The sequence below is a fragment of the Calonectris borealis genome, chromosome 20 (assembly GCF_964195595.1).
Source record: "Calonectris borealis chromosome 20, bCalBor7.hap1.2, whole genome shotgun sequence".
NCBI lineage: Eukaryota > Metazoa > Chordata > Aves > Procellariiformes > Procellariidae > Calonectris > Calonectris borealis.
In genome coordinates, this window is record NC_134331.1 from 13,312,675 (window position 1) to 13,329,191 (window position 16,517).

The 16,517-nt window shown below is 38.2% G+C and overlaps 1 protein-coding gene across 8 annotated transcripts in view; it reads left to right on the forward strand.

Moving 5' to 3' along the window:
• TNRC6C (trinucleotide repeat containing adaptor 6C) overlaps window positions 1-16,517 on the forward strand; it is a 331,542-nt gene that overhangs the window by 310,228 nt on the left and 4,797 nt on the right. For all 8 annotated transcript variants that reach the window (XM_075169886.1, XM_075169887.1, XM_075169889.1 and 5 more), the window contains 11 exons: window positions 1,107-1,253; window positions 1,718-1,840; window positions 3,205-3,288; window positions 3,612-3,843; window positions 5,574-5,741; window positions 6,871-7,062; window positions 7,210-7,353; window positions 10,181-10,297; window positions 12,678-12,872; window positions 14,251-14,321; window positions 15,059-15,198. In XM_075169886.1, the coding sequence (XP_075025987.1) occupies window positions 1,107-1,253; window positions 1,718-1,840; window positions 3,205-3,288; window positions 3,612-3,843; window positions 5,574-5,741; window positions 6,871-7,062; window positions 7,210-7,353; window positions 10,181-10,297; window positions 12,678-12,872; window positions 14,251-14,321; window positions 15,059-15,198 (1,613 nt within the window). The remainder of the gene's footprint in view (window positions 1-1,106; window positions 1,254-1,717; window positions 1,841-3,204; window positions 3,289-3,611; window positions 3,844-5,573; window positions 5,742-6,870; window positions 7,063-7,209; window positions 7,354-10,180; window positions 10,298-12,677; window positions 12,873-14,250; window positions 14,322-15,058; window positions 15,199-16,517) is intronic.

A 16,517-nucleotide genomic window follows, 5' to 3' on the forward strand; every position in this document is an offset into this window, starting at 1 on the left:
AAACTACCTGCTGTGTAAACGTTCCACGTTATAGGACATAAAACAACTGCTTAGTTGTAATTAGCCTGCTAATTACACACATCCATTGAGAAGAGACTGTAGTATTATGGATTTATACCACTGAACCCTGGTATAGCTCTGCCTTGATTGATGTGAGGTTTCTTTTTTTTGAGGCGTTGCTAATTGTCACAGACTCTTAAGGCAGAGACATTGCTCTAATTCGTCTTTCCGGGCTGGCATAATTATTCAGTGATGAGATAGATGAGAAGTGATGGGGGCTTTTTTATTCCTGCTGTAAGTGTCAAGACAGCTCATAGCTTTGACAGGTGGTAATAAAGAAACTGTGCTTCTAGCACCTCTGGTCAGAGAGAGCATTGTGGCGAGAGGGATGTTTTGGCCCCTGGGTAGAACATGCTGAAAGGCAAAGGAAAGGAGATGGAGGGGAAGATTGATAAACACCACGAGACTGAGAGGTCATAAACTACTGTTGATTATGAAAAGGTTATTTTTGTCATATAAATTGAAGTTCCAGAAAAGATAAGAAATAACAGTGCAGAAAAACTCTTACGGATCATTCTATGGTGGCTTTTATTACGCATATTCTTTTTAAGTTAGTTTTCTAAAGGCAATACTTGTCCAGCACTTACAGCCCATTAAGCATATCTTTCAGAAGCGGAGACTGCACTAATAGCATGTCCATTATCAGTAGCTTTGTAAAATGACTAAGTATAAAAACTGCCTAGATAATTTAAGGATTGGGATGCTGTGAGTTTAATGACTCCATTCTCCTGTCCCTTGCTACACAAATACACACATTTTTGGCGAGTACTTTTCATTGTCCATCTTGTGACCCTCTGGGGTTATGCATCCTTATAATAGTCATCTTCAACTCCAGCCACCTTTTGTCCAGGCGTCTGTACAAAGTTTTGGAGGTTTGAGATGTTGTCGGGTACATGGCGATCTTTGCCATGCCCGGATTCTAAACCTGATTGTCAATACAGGCTTCTTTATCCGTGCCTGTAATCATCACTGCACAGATAAGTGGCTTTCAGGTTATATGTTGAGTGATGTCTTTAAATGCCAATGTCTGTCTTGTCCTGCTGTAGATACCGAGTGGCAATCTGGGTATGTTTGGCAATAGCGGAGCAGCACAAGCCAGGACCATGCAACAGCCGCAGCAACCGCCAGTGCAACCTCTTAATTCATCCCAGCCTAGTCTTCGTGCTCAAGTGCCTCAGTTTCTATCCCCTCAGGTTAGACAGCACTTCCACTCTTGAGTTTTCCCTTTCCCTGGAACTCTTCCATATGCACTCTCCTTTCCATATGCATTCTGTCATGCTCCTGAGGCTTTGCAGCTACTGTTGTCTGGCTCTAACTGTGTTGATCTATTTACTAGCCAGTAAGCATGTTACATGGGTAAGGTGTTTTCGGGTGTATACTCTGTACATTATCTGCGTGGGCATGTTTTCTTGTTCCTTTTTGCAAAAAGTAGTGTTTCTAGAGAGCTGAGGAGTTTGTTCTCAGCTCTTCTTCTATAAATGGACGTTTGAGTGTGGTTAGTAAGATTTGTCTCTTGTTAATTTTTTGATAGTTCATGGTACTACTTCTGGTAATAGTAATATTTTCCAGTTGATGTCTTGTGACTCTTACTAATGGCTTACACAGTTGCTGGTGTTAAAAGTAAATGTACAATGTTTAATACATTGCTCTTTCTTAGGTTCAAGCACAGCTTTTGCAGTTTGCAGCAAAAAACATTGGTCTCAGCCCTGCACAGTTAACCTCGCCAATTAATAATCCTCAGCATATGACGATGTTGAACCAGCTCTATCAGCTGCAGCTGGTAAGTTAAAAGACATGGCAAATAAGCTCTAAATAAGAATTGAAGGCATGAAGATAAAATAAGAGAATGGCTAACTAAATTTTTAAATGGATGTGGCAGATCTTTAAAACAATCAGATGCTGATTTCTTTGGTAGAGTTTCTTTTTAAAGAAACAAAATCATGGGTTTTGCCTCAGGCTTTATAAATGGTCATTTGTGGAATAATTATCCTTTACAGCTGATCAGTGGAACTAAAAAGTCGGTTGTCTTCGTACTGGTATGAGCAACATAGTATATTCTCAAAGAGCACTAATCTTTGTATTGCATGCCAGCGTATGCAACTGATTGACCAACTGGGAGATTTGTGTCACAACGCAACAAGAGAGAAATCTCGGCTGTGCTGATCACCTGAGTTACCTGGAGAACTTCCTTCAGTTGCCTCACTAAATAATAAAGTGTAGGGTAAATTTCCTGTAATTAATGGAATGCATATTAAAAACGTGATGTGAGAAGAACTATTTGTTTTTGAAAAGTTGTGTACTTTTGCTATATTTGCAAATTTTACATATATATGTGTGTGTGTATGAAAATATTTCATTAGATTTTATGAATATTTTAAAAAGAGATACTGCTAACAGTAAGTCAGTATTTACTAGAGTTAAACATAAAATTGAGGATGACAAACTAGCTTAGTTGCTGATCTCAATGTGCTAGTCAAACTCTTTTATTAGTAACAGTGTTTGGTACTAGTATTTATTTCTGGTTATGTTTCCTAGTTTTGAGGAGCACAGGATTGATCTCACATCATGGTAATAGTTGAACAGTACCCAGCTACTTGAAAAATATCTGTACAGAACTCCTTTGGATTTTAAAGTCACGTGTTTCAGAGAAACACCTTGAAAAAAAACTTACTGCCCAGTTAACCACATTAAAATTGTGGAATTTTTCTGGAATAAAGCAGCACAACTGATTAAATACAAAGTGTTGTCAGAACTCAAAATGGCCAAACAAAAAACAACTCTTGGTATTTATCCTAGTTGTATAATATTATAAACTTCTATTTTAATTTTTGCTTTGTGTTATAATTCTTTCAGGGAAAAAAAAACGTTCCTATCTTTGATGACCACTTAACTGCTCACAAACTGACTCATCATTTTTTTTATTGACGTGTTTGGTTTAAAAAAAACCAACAAACATTGGACTTAAACAAATGTATTATACAATACATTTGTAACAAGATGGTTACTTTTGCTTCATTGACTGTTTTCAGAAAACTCCAACATTTCTGTCTTTTCTATTTTTGTAACGTACCAGAGCAGTTCAAGCAAGCTTGTTCAGCTTATTGTATATGTTAGGATCTCTGACCTCTGGTTTCTGTCTTGCAGGCGTACCAACGTTTACAAATCCAGCAGCAGATGTTACAGGCTCAGCGTAATGTTTCCGGACCCATGAGACAACAGGAGCAGCAAGTAGGTTTGCCTGCCAGCTCAATCTCTCTGTTAGAGTTCGGTTTCCATAGCTTAAAGAGATTGTACTACATTATACCAAAGCAGCTAAAGCATCCTTAGAAACAATAACATAGTGCATGGCTTGAGTATTGAAAAGGAAAGAGTGCTAGAGTAATAAAGCCATTTCACAGCATTCAGTTATCGGAGGAAAGCTCTTCGACCCGTAATACAGTCAATTTTTATTTGTAAAGAGATCTGTTGTGTTATTTCACTGTAGAGGATGGCAGAAGAAATCTAGTGTCTTTTTGTTAAATTGAGCATTCATTGATTCTTTTTCTTGCCAGGTTGCACGTACAATCAATAACATGCAGCAGCAGATCCAGCAGCACCAGCGCCAGCTGGCCCAGGCCCTGCTTATGAAGCAGCAGCCTCCCCCTCCACATCTATCTTTGCACCCCTCTGCAGGCAAATCAGCCATGGATAGCTTTTCACCCCATCCCCAGGCTCCCGGCCTACCTGACCTGCAGACCAAAGAGCAACAGTCTTCACCGAACACCTTTGCTCCTTACCCTCTTGGTAAGTGTCCTTCATTAAAGCGGTTCCCTATGAAAAAGACAGAGGGAGTATATTTCATTATTTCAGCACCTAAATATTTTGCTCTACAATATAATAAATACAGAAATACAAAAGATGTGTTTATTAAATAATGTTGAAATGCCTAAACAAAATCATGGTGCTACGTGCCTATCTGGTAGCTGTTCAAGTGGGCTGTATTTGCTCATCTGTGCTCTGCCTACAAATATCGGAACAGAAGATTCGCTTAATTAGTTATCTGCGTATGTTACTATTTATGAACTAAATTTGTATTAACAGCATCATGTTGTAAAATACGCAAATGTCATATTGATAAACAGGAGTATCATCTGGAAGTCATGCAAAGTCATCTTTCTACTCTAATCAGCACTGCTAAGGCATCAATTTTGGTCAATGTATTTCAAGAAAGATACAGAGCAGTTTGAAGGAATGCAGAAAGAGTGTTGTGCAGGTGATTAGGTGTTTCAAAAACATGACTGCTAAGGAAAAAATGAAATCCTCGGCTCACTTTAGTCTAAACAGAAGACTTAAGAGACATGCAGGAATCTTCAAAAATCTAAAAGGTAGCTTCAAAGAAGTTTTCTTCCATGTGACTGATGCAAGAAGTCATAAACTTGTGTTGCATAAAAGGAGATCTACTTAAACATTAAGGATCACTTATTTGCTTTAAGCAAAGTAGAGTACTGGAATAAATTTGGGAAGTTTCTGAAATGTTCTTCACCAGTCATCTTGTGATAGGTTAGACATAAACCTGTCAAATACGATTGATGTCAAAATAATTGATTCGGCCTCGAGACAGGGGGAACAGAACAACCTTTCAGACCTGTTTTCTGTGATTGTTTGATGTATGCTACAGGCTTAATTTATGACATAAAGGAATTAATTTAATCTCTTTGTGACTCTTTATGCTGTGTACAATAGAATTGCCAGGCTTTATCTACATGCAGCAGTTAAGAAGGTAATTTTGACTGCTATGATGAGCTGTTATAGCAGGGAGCATCAGAAGGCAAAAGAATTCATGAATTAAAGGTCTAAGTCTAAGAGGTTCTTATCATATCTCAGCTTCCTGTGATCTGCTAACGTTCAGGATTGTGTATCAAAAAGGACCTAGATTCATGTCACAGAAGCATGTCAAAATTATTCCTTAGATATAGTCTGAGTGATTTTTGTTCTGTGTATACAAAATACATGCCCAATAGTACAATACCTGCTCTGATGAATAGCAGCTGTTTGTATGACCTTCTAATTAGTTGCTTTGTTTGGGATTTTTAAAATGTTGTTAGCAAAGTAAAATGGCAGACATCGTGGGGTTGTGCTGGTGGTGAGACATTAGGAATATTTTGGCTTAGCAATGGAATGCTGCAAATTCTTCACTGGTTTAGGCGTAGCGTTCCAGTGCATTCTTCCCGAATGCCTTTTCTGAGACAAGTGAAGAGACTGCAAGTAGAAATACTGACAGCTTTAAAATATTATCCCTACATCTTTTTTCTCTTTTCCTGTTAGCAGAGTTTTCTGAATTCATGGGAGTTATATTTGTGTTCCCATAAAAGCAAAAGTTCTTGACAGCAGATTGAAAATGTGCATAGTAAATTACTACACATACATACAGATGTCTGAAAATCAATGTTTAATAATTTCTTTAGCCGGATTTTTAAACATATCTTTTAATCCTCCAGTATATTATGGCTGTCTAATGACCTGTTTCCCCTTAGCTGGACTGAACCCGAACATGAATGTAAATAACATGGACATTACTGGTGGTTTGTCAGTGAAGGACACTTCTCAGTCCCAGTCTCGCCTTCCTCAGTGGACACACCCCAACTCAATGGATAATCTGTCTAGTGCTGCTTCTTCGCTTGACCAGAACTCCAGCAAGCACGGTATGTCGCATTTAATCTCTGTGTCAGTCTGGCTCTTTGAGACTTGAGTCATATTGCAATTGTAATGTTCTTCTCATGTTACTATTTTCGGTAAGTGCTCATAAATGGTTGGTCCAGAGTGCCCTTTGAGACTGTGATATTTTTAAGATGATTTCTGCCGTCACATTCAGCAATGCATTGAAGGTCTTGCTGGTGTCACTTCCTACATGCAATGTAGGACTGGTTTTTTCACTTGCTGAATTTTGTTGCTCAGAACATAGAGTTCAGGTAAAACAAGCCATTAGTGTTGGCAACACAAGTCCCACGAGCTTCCCCTTACTCCAGATCTGCATACCTTCAATCCAAAAAAACTTTACATTGGCTTTCTCCCACAATTTTTCCAATATCATCACCCTTTCACAGGCAGTCCTGTACAAAGGCATGATGGATTACATAATTACCCACCCTGGGAGTTAGGAGCACAAACTTCGTGTTTTTTCCAGAAGTGATTGCTAATCTGTTTGAACACCTTTATCCCCAACACCTCCAGTATCCTGAGTCTTTTATTCCTTTATTTCCTGTACCAAGTTTATTCTGTTAGAACATGGTGCTGTGTTAACCTTATTATATCCTGGATTTTATTATGAGCAGCATGAATTATTTCTTCTACAATAGTTTTTTATTCTGCAAGTAGCTGTACTGCTTATGCCAAATTGTCGTGTGATAGTTTGTAGAAACACGAGAATGGCCATTTCAAATCATCCATCCCGTCAGCAGTGAATACCTAGAGAAGGAAGAGAAGAGGGCTTGCCTACAGTGATGTTCCTTAGTATGCTGTCTCAGCAAATTCCTGTTTACCATCAGTGTAATGATTTGAATTACTTAGTCTCTTTTTGGCAGTAATGTAATGTGAATTTCTTTAACTTGAGTGTCTAGATTGTACCAGCGGTGTATCTCACAGCTGTAATTCCTAGTAAAGCTTCAGAGGCTGTAAAGCCTTGCTTACTGTGTTTATATTTTAATTTTCTTTTTATCTTTGTAATAAAGAAAGAAAAAAAGAAAATGATAACAAAATGTAGGGACTGATGAAATTCCATACCCAAAATTAGTCCCACTCCTAAACAAAGCCTTTCCATTTCATTCATTACAGGTGCTATACCTGGAGGTTTAAGTATTGGTCCTCCGGGAAAGTCCTCCATTGATGACACTTATGGCCGGTATGATCTGATTCAAAACAGTGAATCGCCCACCAGTCCACCCGTAGCTGTTCCTCACAGCTGGTCACGTGCCAAATCCGATAGTGATAAAATTTCCAATGGCTCCAGCATAAACTGGCCACCAGGTAACAAAATGCAAAGCATTCGTGTTAAACTGACGTCCTTAAAACGTATTATTGGTTTCATTTATTGAATCCTCATGCCTTCTGATATGCAGGAACTTTGGAGAATTATGACTTGATGTACTCCTCTTTTTATTATATTTGAAACAGAGTTTCATCCAGGAGTGCCATGGAAAGGACTGCAGAATATTGATCCTGAAAATGACCCCGATGTTACTCCTGGAAGTGTTCCAACTGGGCCTACCATAAACACCACGATACAGGATGTTAATCGCTATCTTCTCAAGAGTGGAGGTAAACACACAAATTATTTTCACATCTGTGTATGCTTTCTTTTTCTTTCCAAAAAAGTTGACTTCGTATATTATGGATGTAGTGTGTTTTTGCATGTAATCCTAATCTAATAATGCTTCTGCTCTGAACTTTCACTGAAAATCCAGAAATACTTGATTTAAATATGGGACTAAGAAGTTGCTGGTTTTCCTTGGAATGTAAATATTTTTATATTGGAAAAGGTTGTGTGATGTAATATAAACTTCTGTGGTCACTGGAAGTTTTTGTAACCTGTAACACTTCGTTCTGAACAAGATTTCGCTCTCCATACTGACCAACCGCTTACATTCACTTTGTGAAATACTCAGAAGACACAATACAAAAGTTCCACAGTTGTTGCTGAGGCAGCAGGCTTCTGACACACTAATTAATTGTAGCTTTGTTAGAAGATCCATCAGCAAAATAAATTAGAGCTGTTTTATCCCCAAAACCATCAAAGAAAAGAAAAAATAGGGAATTGACTAGTAAACTAGTATTTCCCAGTGCCATTTCCATTCCTTTTGTCTTGGCAGTGCTTACTCCAGAATTAAAAGGGTACTCTCTAAAACAATAAACCATTGGACTATGCTACTTGTTAACGAGATGTACTGAAAGTGGATCAAGGGAAAGGTGGCTTGGTTTAATTGTGATCAGCGTGCCGAAACAGGCCAGTTATCTGCACTCCATTAGAGCACTCTAATATGTACAGGAATAATATGATCAGGTTGTCAAGAAGGACCTGTCAGGATTAAAAATGTGGATTTTGTTCTAGTAGTTAATCTGCGTAGATTGTAAATCAGAACTATCCTTGAAACAGGTTTCCAGCTCTGGGCTTGTTAACTCAGGCGAAGGGAAAGGAAGCAGGGGTTTTCATTGCCTTGAATGATTTTAGTTGTCTCTTACCAGAAAGCAATCTTTATTTAAGCTGAAACATGAAGTATTTCTGTGCATGAGTAATGTTGAATTAACTTTTAATGACCCAAGTGTACTTCAAGGGGCAGGCAACCTGGATGGTTTGAAGTTATAAAAAGGAAAGTATGAAGACATAATTCAGTCACAGTTCAGATACGGTGCACACAAGAAATACTCCCTTTGGGCCAAAAGCCTAGCCCTACAGAGCTGTAAGTTAGACGGTACCTACTACAGGTCTCCTTCTTTATAGAAGGAAAGTATACATTCATTCTGTTGGTGTATAATCTGTCTGTGGAATGAAGAAATATTTACGCTACTTAGAGAGGGTCAGTATAGATGATTGCAGAAACAGGCCCTCGAGAGCCAAAACCTTCTGAAACGCAGTGACTGTTGGGGTCCATGTATGCTTCCTTTCCTCATTAGCTTTTTAGCTTGTTAATAATATAATTTTAATAAAAAACATAGTTGCTGAATCTGTTTGTTTATGCTCGATTAACCTAGGTGTTTGCTCCTAGGTAAAATTATCTGTTACCTGTTATCCTCAGTACCCCTCCGTACGAGATTGGGGCTTTCATGACATGCTGCCAGGAAGAGCCTGTCTTGGAATGCTGCAGCTTGAAGTACGCGGGTGGTATTAATAGAGCGGATCTCCATCTAGAGGGCTAGCCTGTGGTGTATACCATCCTCCCACTGTACGCTTAGAAACAGACAAAACCTAAGCTTTTGGGTTGATTTTCATTTTACCGTTTGCTAATGAAGCTTTGCAGGGTCAGCGACTATGAGCTGCAAGTCTTAGCCACATGGAATCAGGTTTTAGCTCTGTGGGCATATGGGCCTTTGAATCTGATACAATTCCCTCACTCCTGCCTGGGGAATAGATTATTTCCAGAGAAGGCCTTGATACAGAGTTGTTTTGCTTGAGACTGATGTCCATATTGGTGTCCTTTGGAGCGCAGTGAGCCTGGATAAGGTGAGGTTTGGTTGGTTGCTGTTCCAGTTGAGTATATAGCCTGTGTTCTTTATTGAGCTGTGAGGGATGAGATTGTCCTTTTACTTCCTCCCTTCCACCTCAGTACAGCGCTCTTTTCCAAAGAACTCACCTATTTTTATTAGTCAGTTAAAGATGTTTCAGTATCACAGTCCGTCAGAGTATGTCAGGAATGATAAGTCACCTAGGATACACACTTAATTTTGTTGGTGACTAGAGAGAGTACTTCCAGCTCTTCTGGTCTTTATAATGAAGATATTTTATTTTATGTTCAGTTTCTTTCATTTGCTGCCAGTAAGGAAATTGTATGTATGCTTAGATAGCTCCTCAGATTGTAAATGATTTACCAAGATGGTTTCAGGCTATTTCATTAAATGTTATCAGTTTGAGAAGAGATTGCTAAAATATACCCTTGCTTTACTGAAAGTCTGCAAAAATCCAAAGATGTTTGTGGGCATTAGGATGGAGGAGAAGTGCTTACCTCGAGTAATTTAGGACAAATCACCCATGGTAAGAGGTTAGTTTATCACACACATCTATGCTCATCTACAGTTGCCATTGCTTAAGTCAGATGGCAGAGCACCTTTATAAATGAAGCCTGTTCTTGAGACTAAACAGTTTAACACTGATTTTTTGAGAGAGTCGCATATCTTAAAGGAAATGCAGACTTTATCTTCTGCACAGGCGCTAGTACATTTGCTACTGTGCCAGCTTTCTTCTCTTTTCTACTAAAGACTCCTGCTTCACTTTATCATGCTTTCTATAACATTTCATTCCTAGACTTCAGAGACCAGGCTGATTAAGGAAAATGCCTTGCATGGTTTGTATTTGCACATAATAGATTTGCTTATGTCACACCAAACATCATTATGCCCATCTTTCTTAGTTGCTTCTCTGCTGGTTCTGCAGGGTCATCCCCAACATCATCTCAGAATGCCACGCTGCCTTCATCGAGTGCCTGGCCACTTAGTGCCTCCGGCTACAGTAGCTCTTTCAGCAGCATTGCATCCGCACCTAGCATTGCAGGTACGAAACATGGCCTTTCTATTTTCGCATCCTTCTGCATTCTGAGAAAAGGCCCTAGAAAGTGCTTTCCCAGTTATTACAGTAGTGCTACTATAGATAGAAGCATATTTTTTGGTATTGTTCTAGGTAGGCAGCTCTCCTGGCAGCTCTTGAGTGGCGAGCATTGGATGGTATGCCTGGAATTGTGCTAGGGAAAAATGTATTTATTCCGCTTGGTGCCATGTGCTGTCACTCTGTATTGGCATCGAGATCTCTTAATGACTATTTCCATTGAACTTTGAGGAGAAATATTGTCTAGGGCCTCAGTAGAAACGCCCCTACTAGACCCTTCCAGTAAGAGCTGATAGGAAATTGTTGTTGTTAAACTCACTGTTAAAAGTGAACCATCTTCAGCTCAGGAAAAAGTTTAGTAGTACCTCAAGGAGGTGCTCTGCATGGCTCTGGAGGGGTTCGGTTTGTGGCTCTTAAATGTCTTCTAATAGTCAATCCAAAGGCTGATGCTCCCCTGTATGGCTGAGCTTGTAGATGGTCTGAATAATTACCCCATTCTTTTTAATGAGCTATAAATTCTGGAGCATCTCTCTCTGCAAATCATGAAAACTTTGCTTGCGAACTGGCTACCTAAATATCCAGTTTGTCCCATTATAAAAATGCGTTGGGACTGTTGTATGGATTGTATTAGCATTTTCATATCTTATCAATGAAAACCCTGCCCTTCTCTGAATAAAGGAAGCTGCAAGCTCCAGGTCATACTGCAGAATGCAAAACGAAAAGGGTTTGTTTGGAATGTTTTACTCCAATGAAAGGAAAAGAAAGGAATGGCTTGCTTTTCTTTTATCTGCCATGCATTTCTGCTTTATTTGCTTTTTATTTTTTTGCAGTGTCATCTAATCTTTGTGTTAACCCCATGAGAAGTAGTGACATAGCAACATCTAATCTGTGGTAATGTGCATGTATCATGTGCTACATCGCAGGCTGAGCTGCTCTGAGTTGTAAAACTCAGACTTTCTCCCTTTCCCCCACCATTTTACCCTTGTCAATGTGTTCATTGTCATGGTCAAATTATTTTTGTTGCCACAGTTTGCAAGAAGATGGGAGAGTGGTTGCCCTTTCACTTAAATTGTTACGATTCGGTATAAAATCATTGAGTTAAATGATATAGATAAATAGAGGCAAATTGGGGAGAGAGTGTGTATATAACTGAGGCTATGATGTAGTGACTGGTAAATTTGGCTTTAGGACCAATAAAAAAACCTCAGTGGCTGCCTGATGCAAAGCACTGATTCAGTATAAGCTTAATCTGCCAGTTCAAATCTGGTTCTAAAAAAATCACAAGATTTTTGCATCTTGGACTTTGTCAGACCAAGTATTTTCTTACTGTCTGTAATTAACATTAAAGCATTAAGGCAGCATAATCCCAGTATCATTTGCTCTGGCAGAAGATGCAGTGGTGTGATCATTTCAGTCCATTGAAGTCAAACAGGTACTGCTAATGTTAGGAAACGGTGGGACTGTGCTACGGCAAGGAAATTGGACTCTAATTTCACAACGTGTGTTGGTACAAGGAAGAAAGGCAGGGGTGTGTAAGTTTAAAGGGTTTTGTTTTGGTATCCGTAATTTGAATCAATTTTGTCTGCCACTCTGAACGCTAAACTGTATTTGTTATTCTTGTTTTTTGTATTATTTTATAAAACTCTGGTTTGGCAGGAACAGCAGTAAGATAGTTTAAAAACTGATTAGGGAAATAACAAACAGACCAGTAAAAAGTTACGAAGAGTGACAGGTTGTGATATGGTCTAATCTTCTGAAGACTTCATTTTTCTCAAAGACACTTGGAAAAAAGAGTATCTGTTACTTTGAGTATTCACAAATACAGTTTCTGTTGGTCTTTGAACTTTGGAATTTTAAAAATAGAAGAACATATGGATATACTGGTTTCTTTGTATTAGATAAAATGAGTTGTGTAAGAAAAAGTGGTTAAGTTCTATTAAACCTTTAAGAGAGACAATCTTGAAGTATTTCATTATAATTTTGATGAAATTAGATTTCAAATACTTCAAGTCCATTTTCTGGTCTTTTTTTCATGTATCGTCTTTTATGAGAAAATGAAATAGTAGGAGATTTTAAAAAGGGAACTGTATATGTAGCAGGTGTTGTGAGATTCATTAAATACAAAATTCTTTGAAAATGTAAATACTAGTGTAAGTAGGTTCAAAGGATACAGGATTTATATCACTGGATGGTACAGAATGCTATTCTTTTCTCTCCTGAAAAGTTGGAAGAATATAGTCAAGGCAGAAGCTTGATGATTACCCATCCTACTTGGTTTAACAGTTGTTGCTAACTAAAAATACACAAATGTATTTTTTTTCTGTTGCAGGTAAATTGTCAGACATCAAGTCTACGTGGTCCTCTGGCCCGATCTCTCACACACAAGCCTCTCTATCCCATGAACTATGGAAGGTACCCAGAAACACTACTGCTCCTACGAGACCACCTCCAGGCTTAACAAACACCAAGCCATCATCTACATGGGGTGCCAGTCCCCTGGGTTGGACCAGCTCTTACTCCTCTGGTACTCTTGACTTCTGTGTTTTGTAACACCACAGTGCCTTCTTTTCATAATTGTTCGCTTTTGTTCTGTGTTACAATAGTGAGGCACCCCATTGCTGTGTATTAGGCTCCAGAAACTTGAGGTTTAATACAAGTAGAATGTGTCTGTTTTGGGGAGGAAGCTCGTGTCTGTTTATTTTAGTTAGGATAAGTTGTAAATGAAGCTGTCATCTTTCAGGTGGTCATATTAGTCATTTTACATAGGAATTGCCAAACTATTTAACTCCAACTAGGATTTTTTCCATTTCCTTAATTTCTAAAAATATCTTTTAAACGTGTTTCTTGTTTTGTGGTATGATCTATGACTGCCTACGAGGCTTCAAGATGAGTGAATCAGCCCATGGAATTTAATATGGAACACATTTTTGGAGCATGGATGTGAAGCATTTAGGACCTGATGGCATTGCAGGGCTCTCAGGGAATGTCTTAATTTCTTCATGCAGACTCTTTTTTTAGATGTTGTTGTTTTGCTTAAATACAAATATGAGAAACCATGATGTGGCTATATAAATACATGTATTTATATATCACGTTTGCTTGTGAAGGATTGTCAGCTTCAAAAGTATTACACCTATTTTGTAAAGCTGACCATTTTATTAATCTGCTTTCACTAAGTTGGGAATTAAATGTTCTTCCCTCTCCTTGCCATTTATTTTGTGTCAGTTTTCTTCACCAAAACCCCACCTGGTGGGCAGATACTGCTGGTGCCAGGACTCTCTCTGGAGCCTGAGTGTGGTCACGCACGTGACCGCAGAAGTACTGCGGTTTCTCAAATGCCACTCATAAATATCAAGCTTGTACAATTTCTCATTGTAAAACACCAGGCTGAAGTTGGAAAAGCAGGTTTTGTTGGTTATGTCCCTGTATCTTTAATCAGAACATTGTCAGTGCAGAAATATCTGTTTTGAATAAGTCATATACATTAATCTATCATTGGCAAGATAGCAGAACGCTGCAGTGCTATAAAAATCCTTAATAGCAAGCGGCAATCTGAGCTTGGACATCTGAATTGCTTTTAAAATGTGTCTTCCAGATTAATTCTAATGTAACCTGAAGATACAGTTTGTTGCAGTGTCATACCTGCATCCGCTAGTTTTCTAATAGTTACTGTGGGAATGTGAAAAATGCACAGATCTTTTAAATGTAACAAAAGCAGGTTTTCATTCAGCAACCTTTCATTCTGAAGAAGACAATAAATCAAGATGTGAGGAAACTGCTCTAGGATTTGTTTTCAGTAGCAATAATGCTTGCTAGCATGTTGTGATTCCAGATAGGTTTTCGTCTTGTAATATGCTCTCCCCATCATGATAAGATGTTTTGTTGTGGAATTTGTATTGTAGGTTCTGCATGGAGTACTGACAGCTCAGGGAGAACAAGCAGCTGGCTGGTTCTTCGAAACCTCACGCCCCAGGTAAATAGAATTGTACATAACTAGTTATGGAAAGAGACTTGTCACATTTAAGAGGTGATAAGAAGAACATTTATCAACCTTGGTCATTTGGTTCATTTGAAGGGAAAATTAATTATTCTGCATTTATTACAAGTGTCTGTCTTCTACAGGGAATTTGTTAAGTTTTCAAAGTGCTGTCACATCAAGTATGAACTTTCAAGACTATAATTAGTGATTCAGTGTGCACCATTTATGTATGTGTAAGTTTGGAGGTGAATGATGTTTTAAAGCAGATAGAGAGATGTAAAATCTGCTTTTCCTATGGGGTTTTTTTTTGATTCTTCTCCTAAGTCTGTCACACCCTCTAGTCCTCCACGTAGTGTCATTCACAAGGAAGAACATAAGTCACAAAACCGTAAATATAGACATTGAAATTAATCTTGGGGAAGATTTAGTTATATTTATGAACAATGTGTTTTTACTTTGACTTATTTCTGGACTTCTAATGATAAGTATGATTTGTATCACCTAAATTGGGAAATTTTGTGCACTGGACTGTAGGGAAGTCTTAAAAACACGGGATGTCTCACTCAATGAAGACAGTGTAAGTCCATAATTAAATTCTTCTTATGGAAGAAAAACTTTTTTTTTATTTCACCTGTACTTATTCTTTAGCTTTTAAAACTTGCTTAGTTAACAAGCATTTAAAGTAAAATCACAAAAATACAGATAACCTTTCCCCCCTTCCCTCTCACCAGATTGATGGTTCCACACTGCGGACACTGTGTTTGCAACATGGCCCTCTGATAACATTCCACTTGAACCTGACGCAAGGGAATGCTGTGGTCCGATACAGTTCCAAGGAAGAAGCAGCCAAGGCCCAAAAGTCTCTGCATATGTACGTTTCTGCTCTCTCTTTCCTTTGTTATGAAGCCTGTTTTATCTCAGAAACTATTTTCTTATGCATTTATTTGCTGGGGCTCGGACTGATCAGTAGTTAGTTCAATCCCATTTTGGAAATTACCTAATGAGAGAGAGAAAAAAATTATTGGGGGCTAGATACTCATATACTACTGAATAAGAGTTCATTACAACACTTGATAAGAGATATTTACCATGAGTAATGTGCTCAGTAAGGATTTGTCACCTGTAAGCCTGCAAAGAATTTGTAAGATGTGGTAAGAATTCCAAAGGAAGCTTGGAGAGAAGAGAGCGTGAGACAAGGTTTTAGCTTAGAGAGCAACAGAAAGGACAAAACAATGATAAAGAACTGTTCATGGTGGTCACCTTTTTTAAAGGAGTTATGAAAGAAATTGAAAGAAATGTATGACAACAAAATGTACCTTCTTAGGTGTTTTAAAATCCATGTGACTAATTGGCATACTACGCAAGAGCTGGAGAATTTGAGTGATAAAATCAGTGACATTAGGAAGGGTTAAGAATATGAAGACTGATGTTTCAAAAGAATACTTAGGTGCTTAGAGTGGGAAAGAATTTTCTTTATCAACAGGTTATAGCATGAGTGTAATAAAAAATACTGATCATAGCGGAAACAACATTTGGAACTAGCGGTACTACTGTCCTGATTACCTTCCCTGTACTTAGAGATTTTGGAGCAATGGTTACTCCATATGTAAAGCTGCAACTACTTTCCCATTATGACCTGATTAACAGAAATTGTAGTAATAATAATTATATTAATGACCGTGTTGCTTTTTTAACTGTTGACCATTCCTTAATTAAATATTACAAAGCAGCATTCAGAACAATTGGAGATGAAAAATTGACCCGTCTTAGTTACATCACTTGAGATGTGGGCATCAGGTAAAAGAAATAATGCCAAAGGCAAAATTAATCTGCCAGTTTAAAGATAAGTGCTTATTTTAAATATGTACATGGCAATGTCCTTACGTTATCAGTGATCTGGAAGGCCTCCGTTTAAATTGTTTTTTTAATAGGTTGTGGCATAACTATAGTTATTCTGCTGGCATGTACTGCTGACGGACCTTTCTGAATGAAAAGGGTTGAGCTATATATGTGTTTGGTTTGCTGGCAGGGTGACAACTGTAAAATACAATGGGATTTGTGGAAGCCAACAGGACAGTATTAGAGTTCCAAGAGATATCAGCCACTATCTGTTTCACGGATAAATGTTTTCATGGAGTTGATCACTGGAAAATACATCGCAGAGCCAACAGTCTCAGATCCCATCTGATT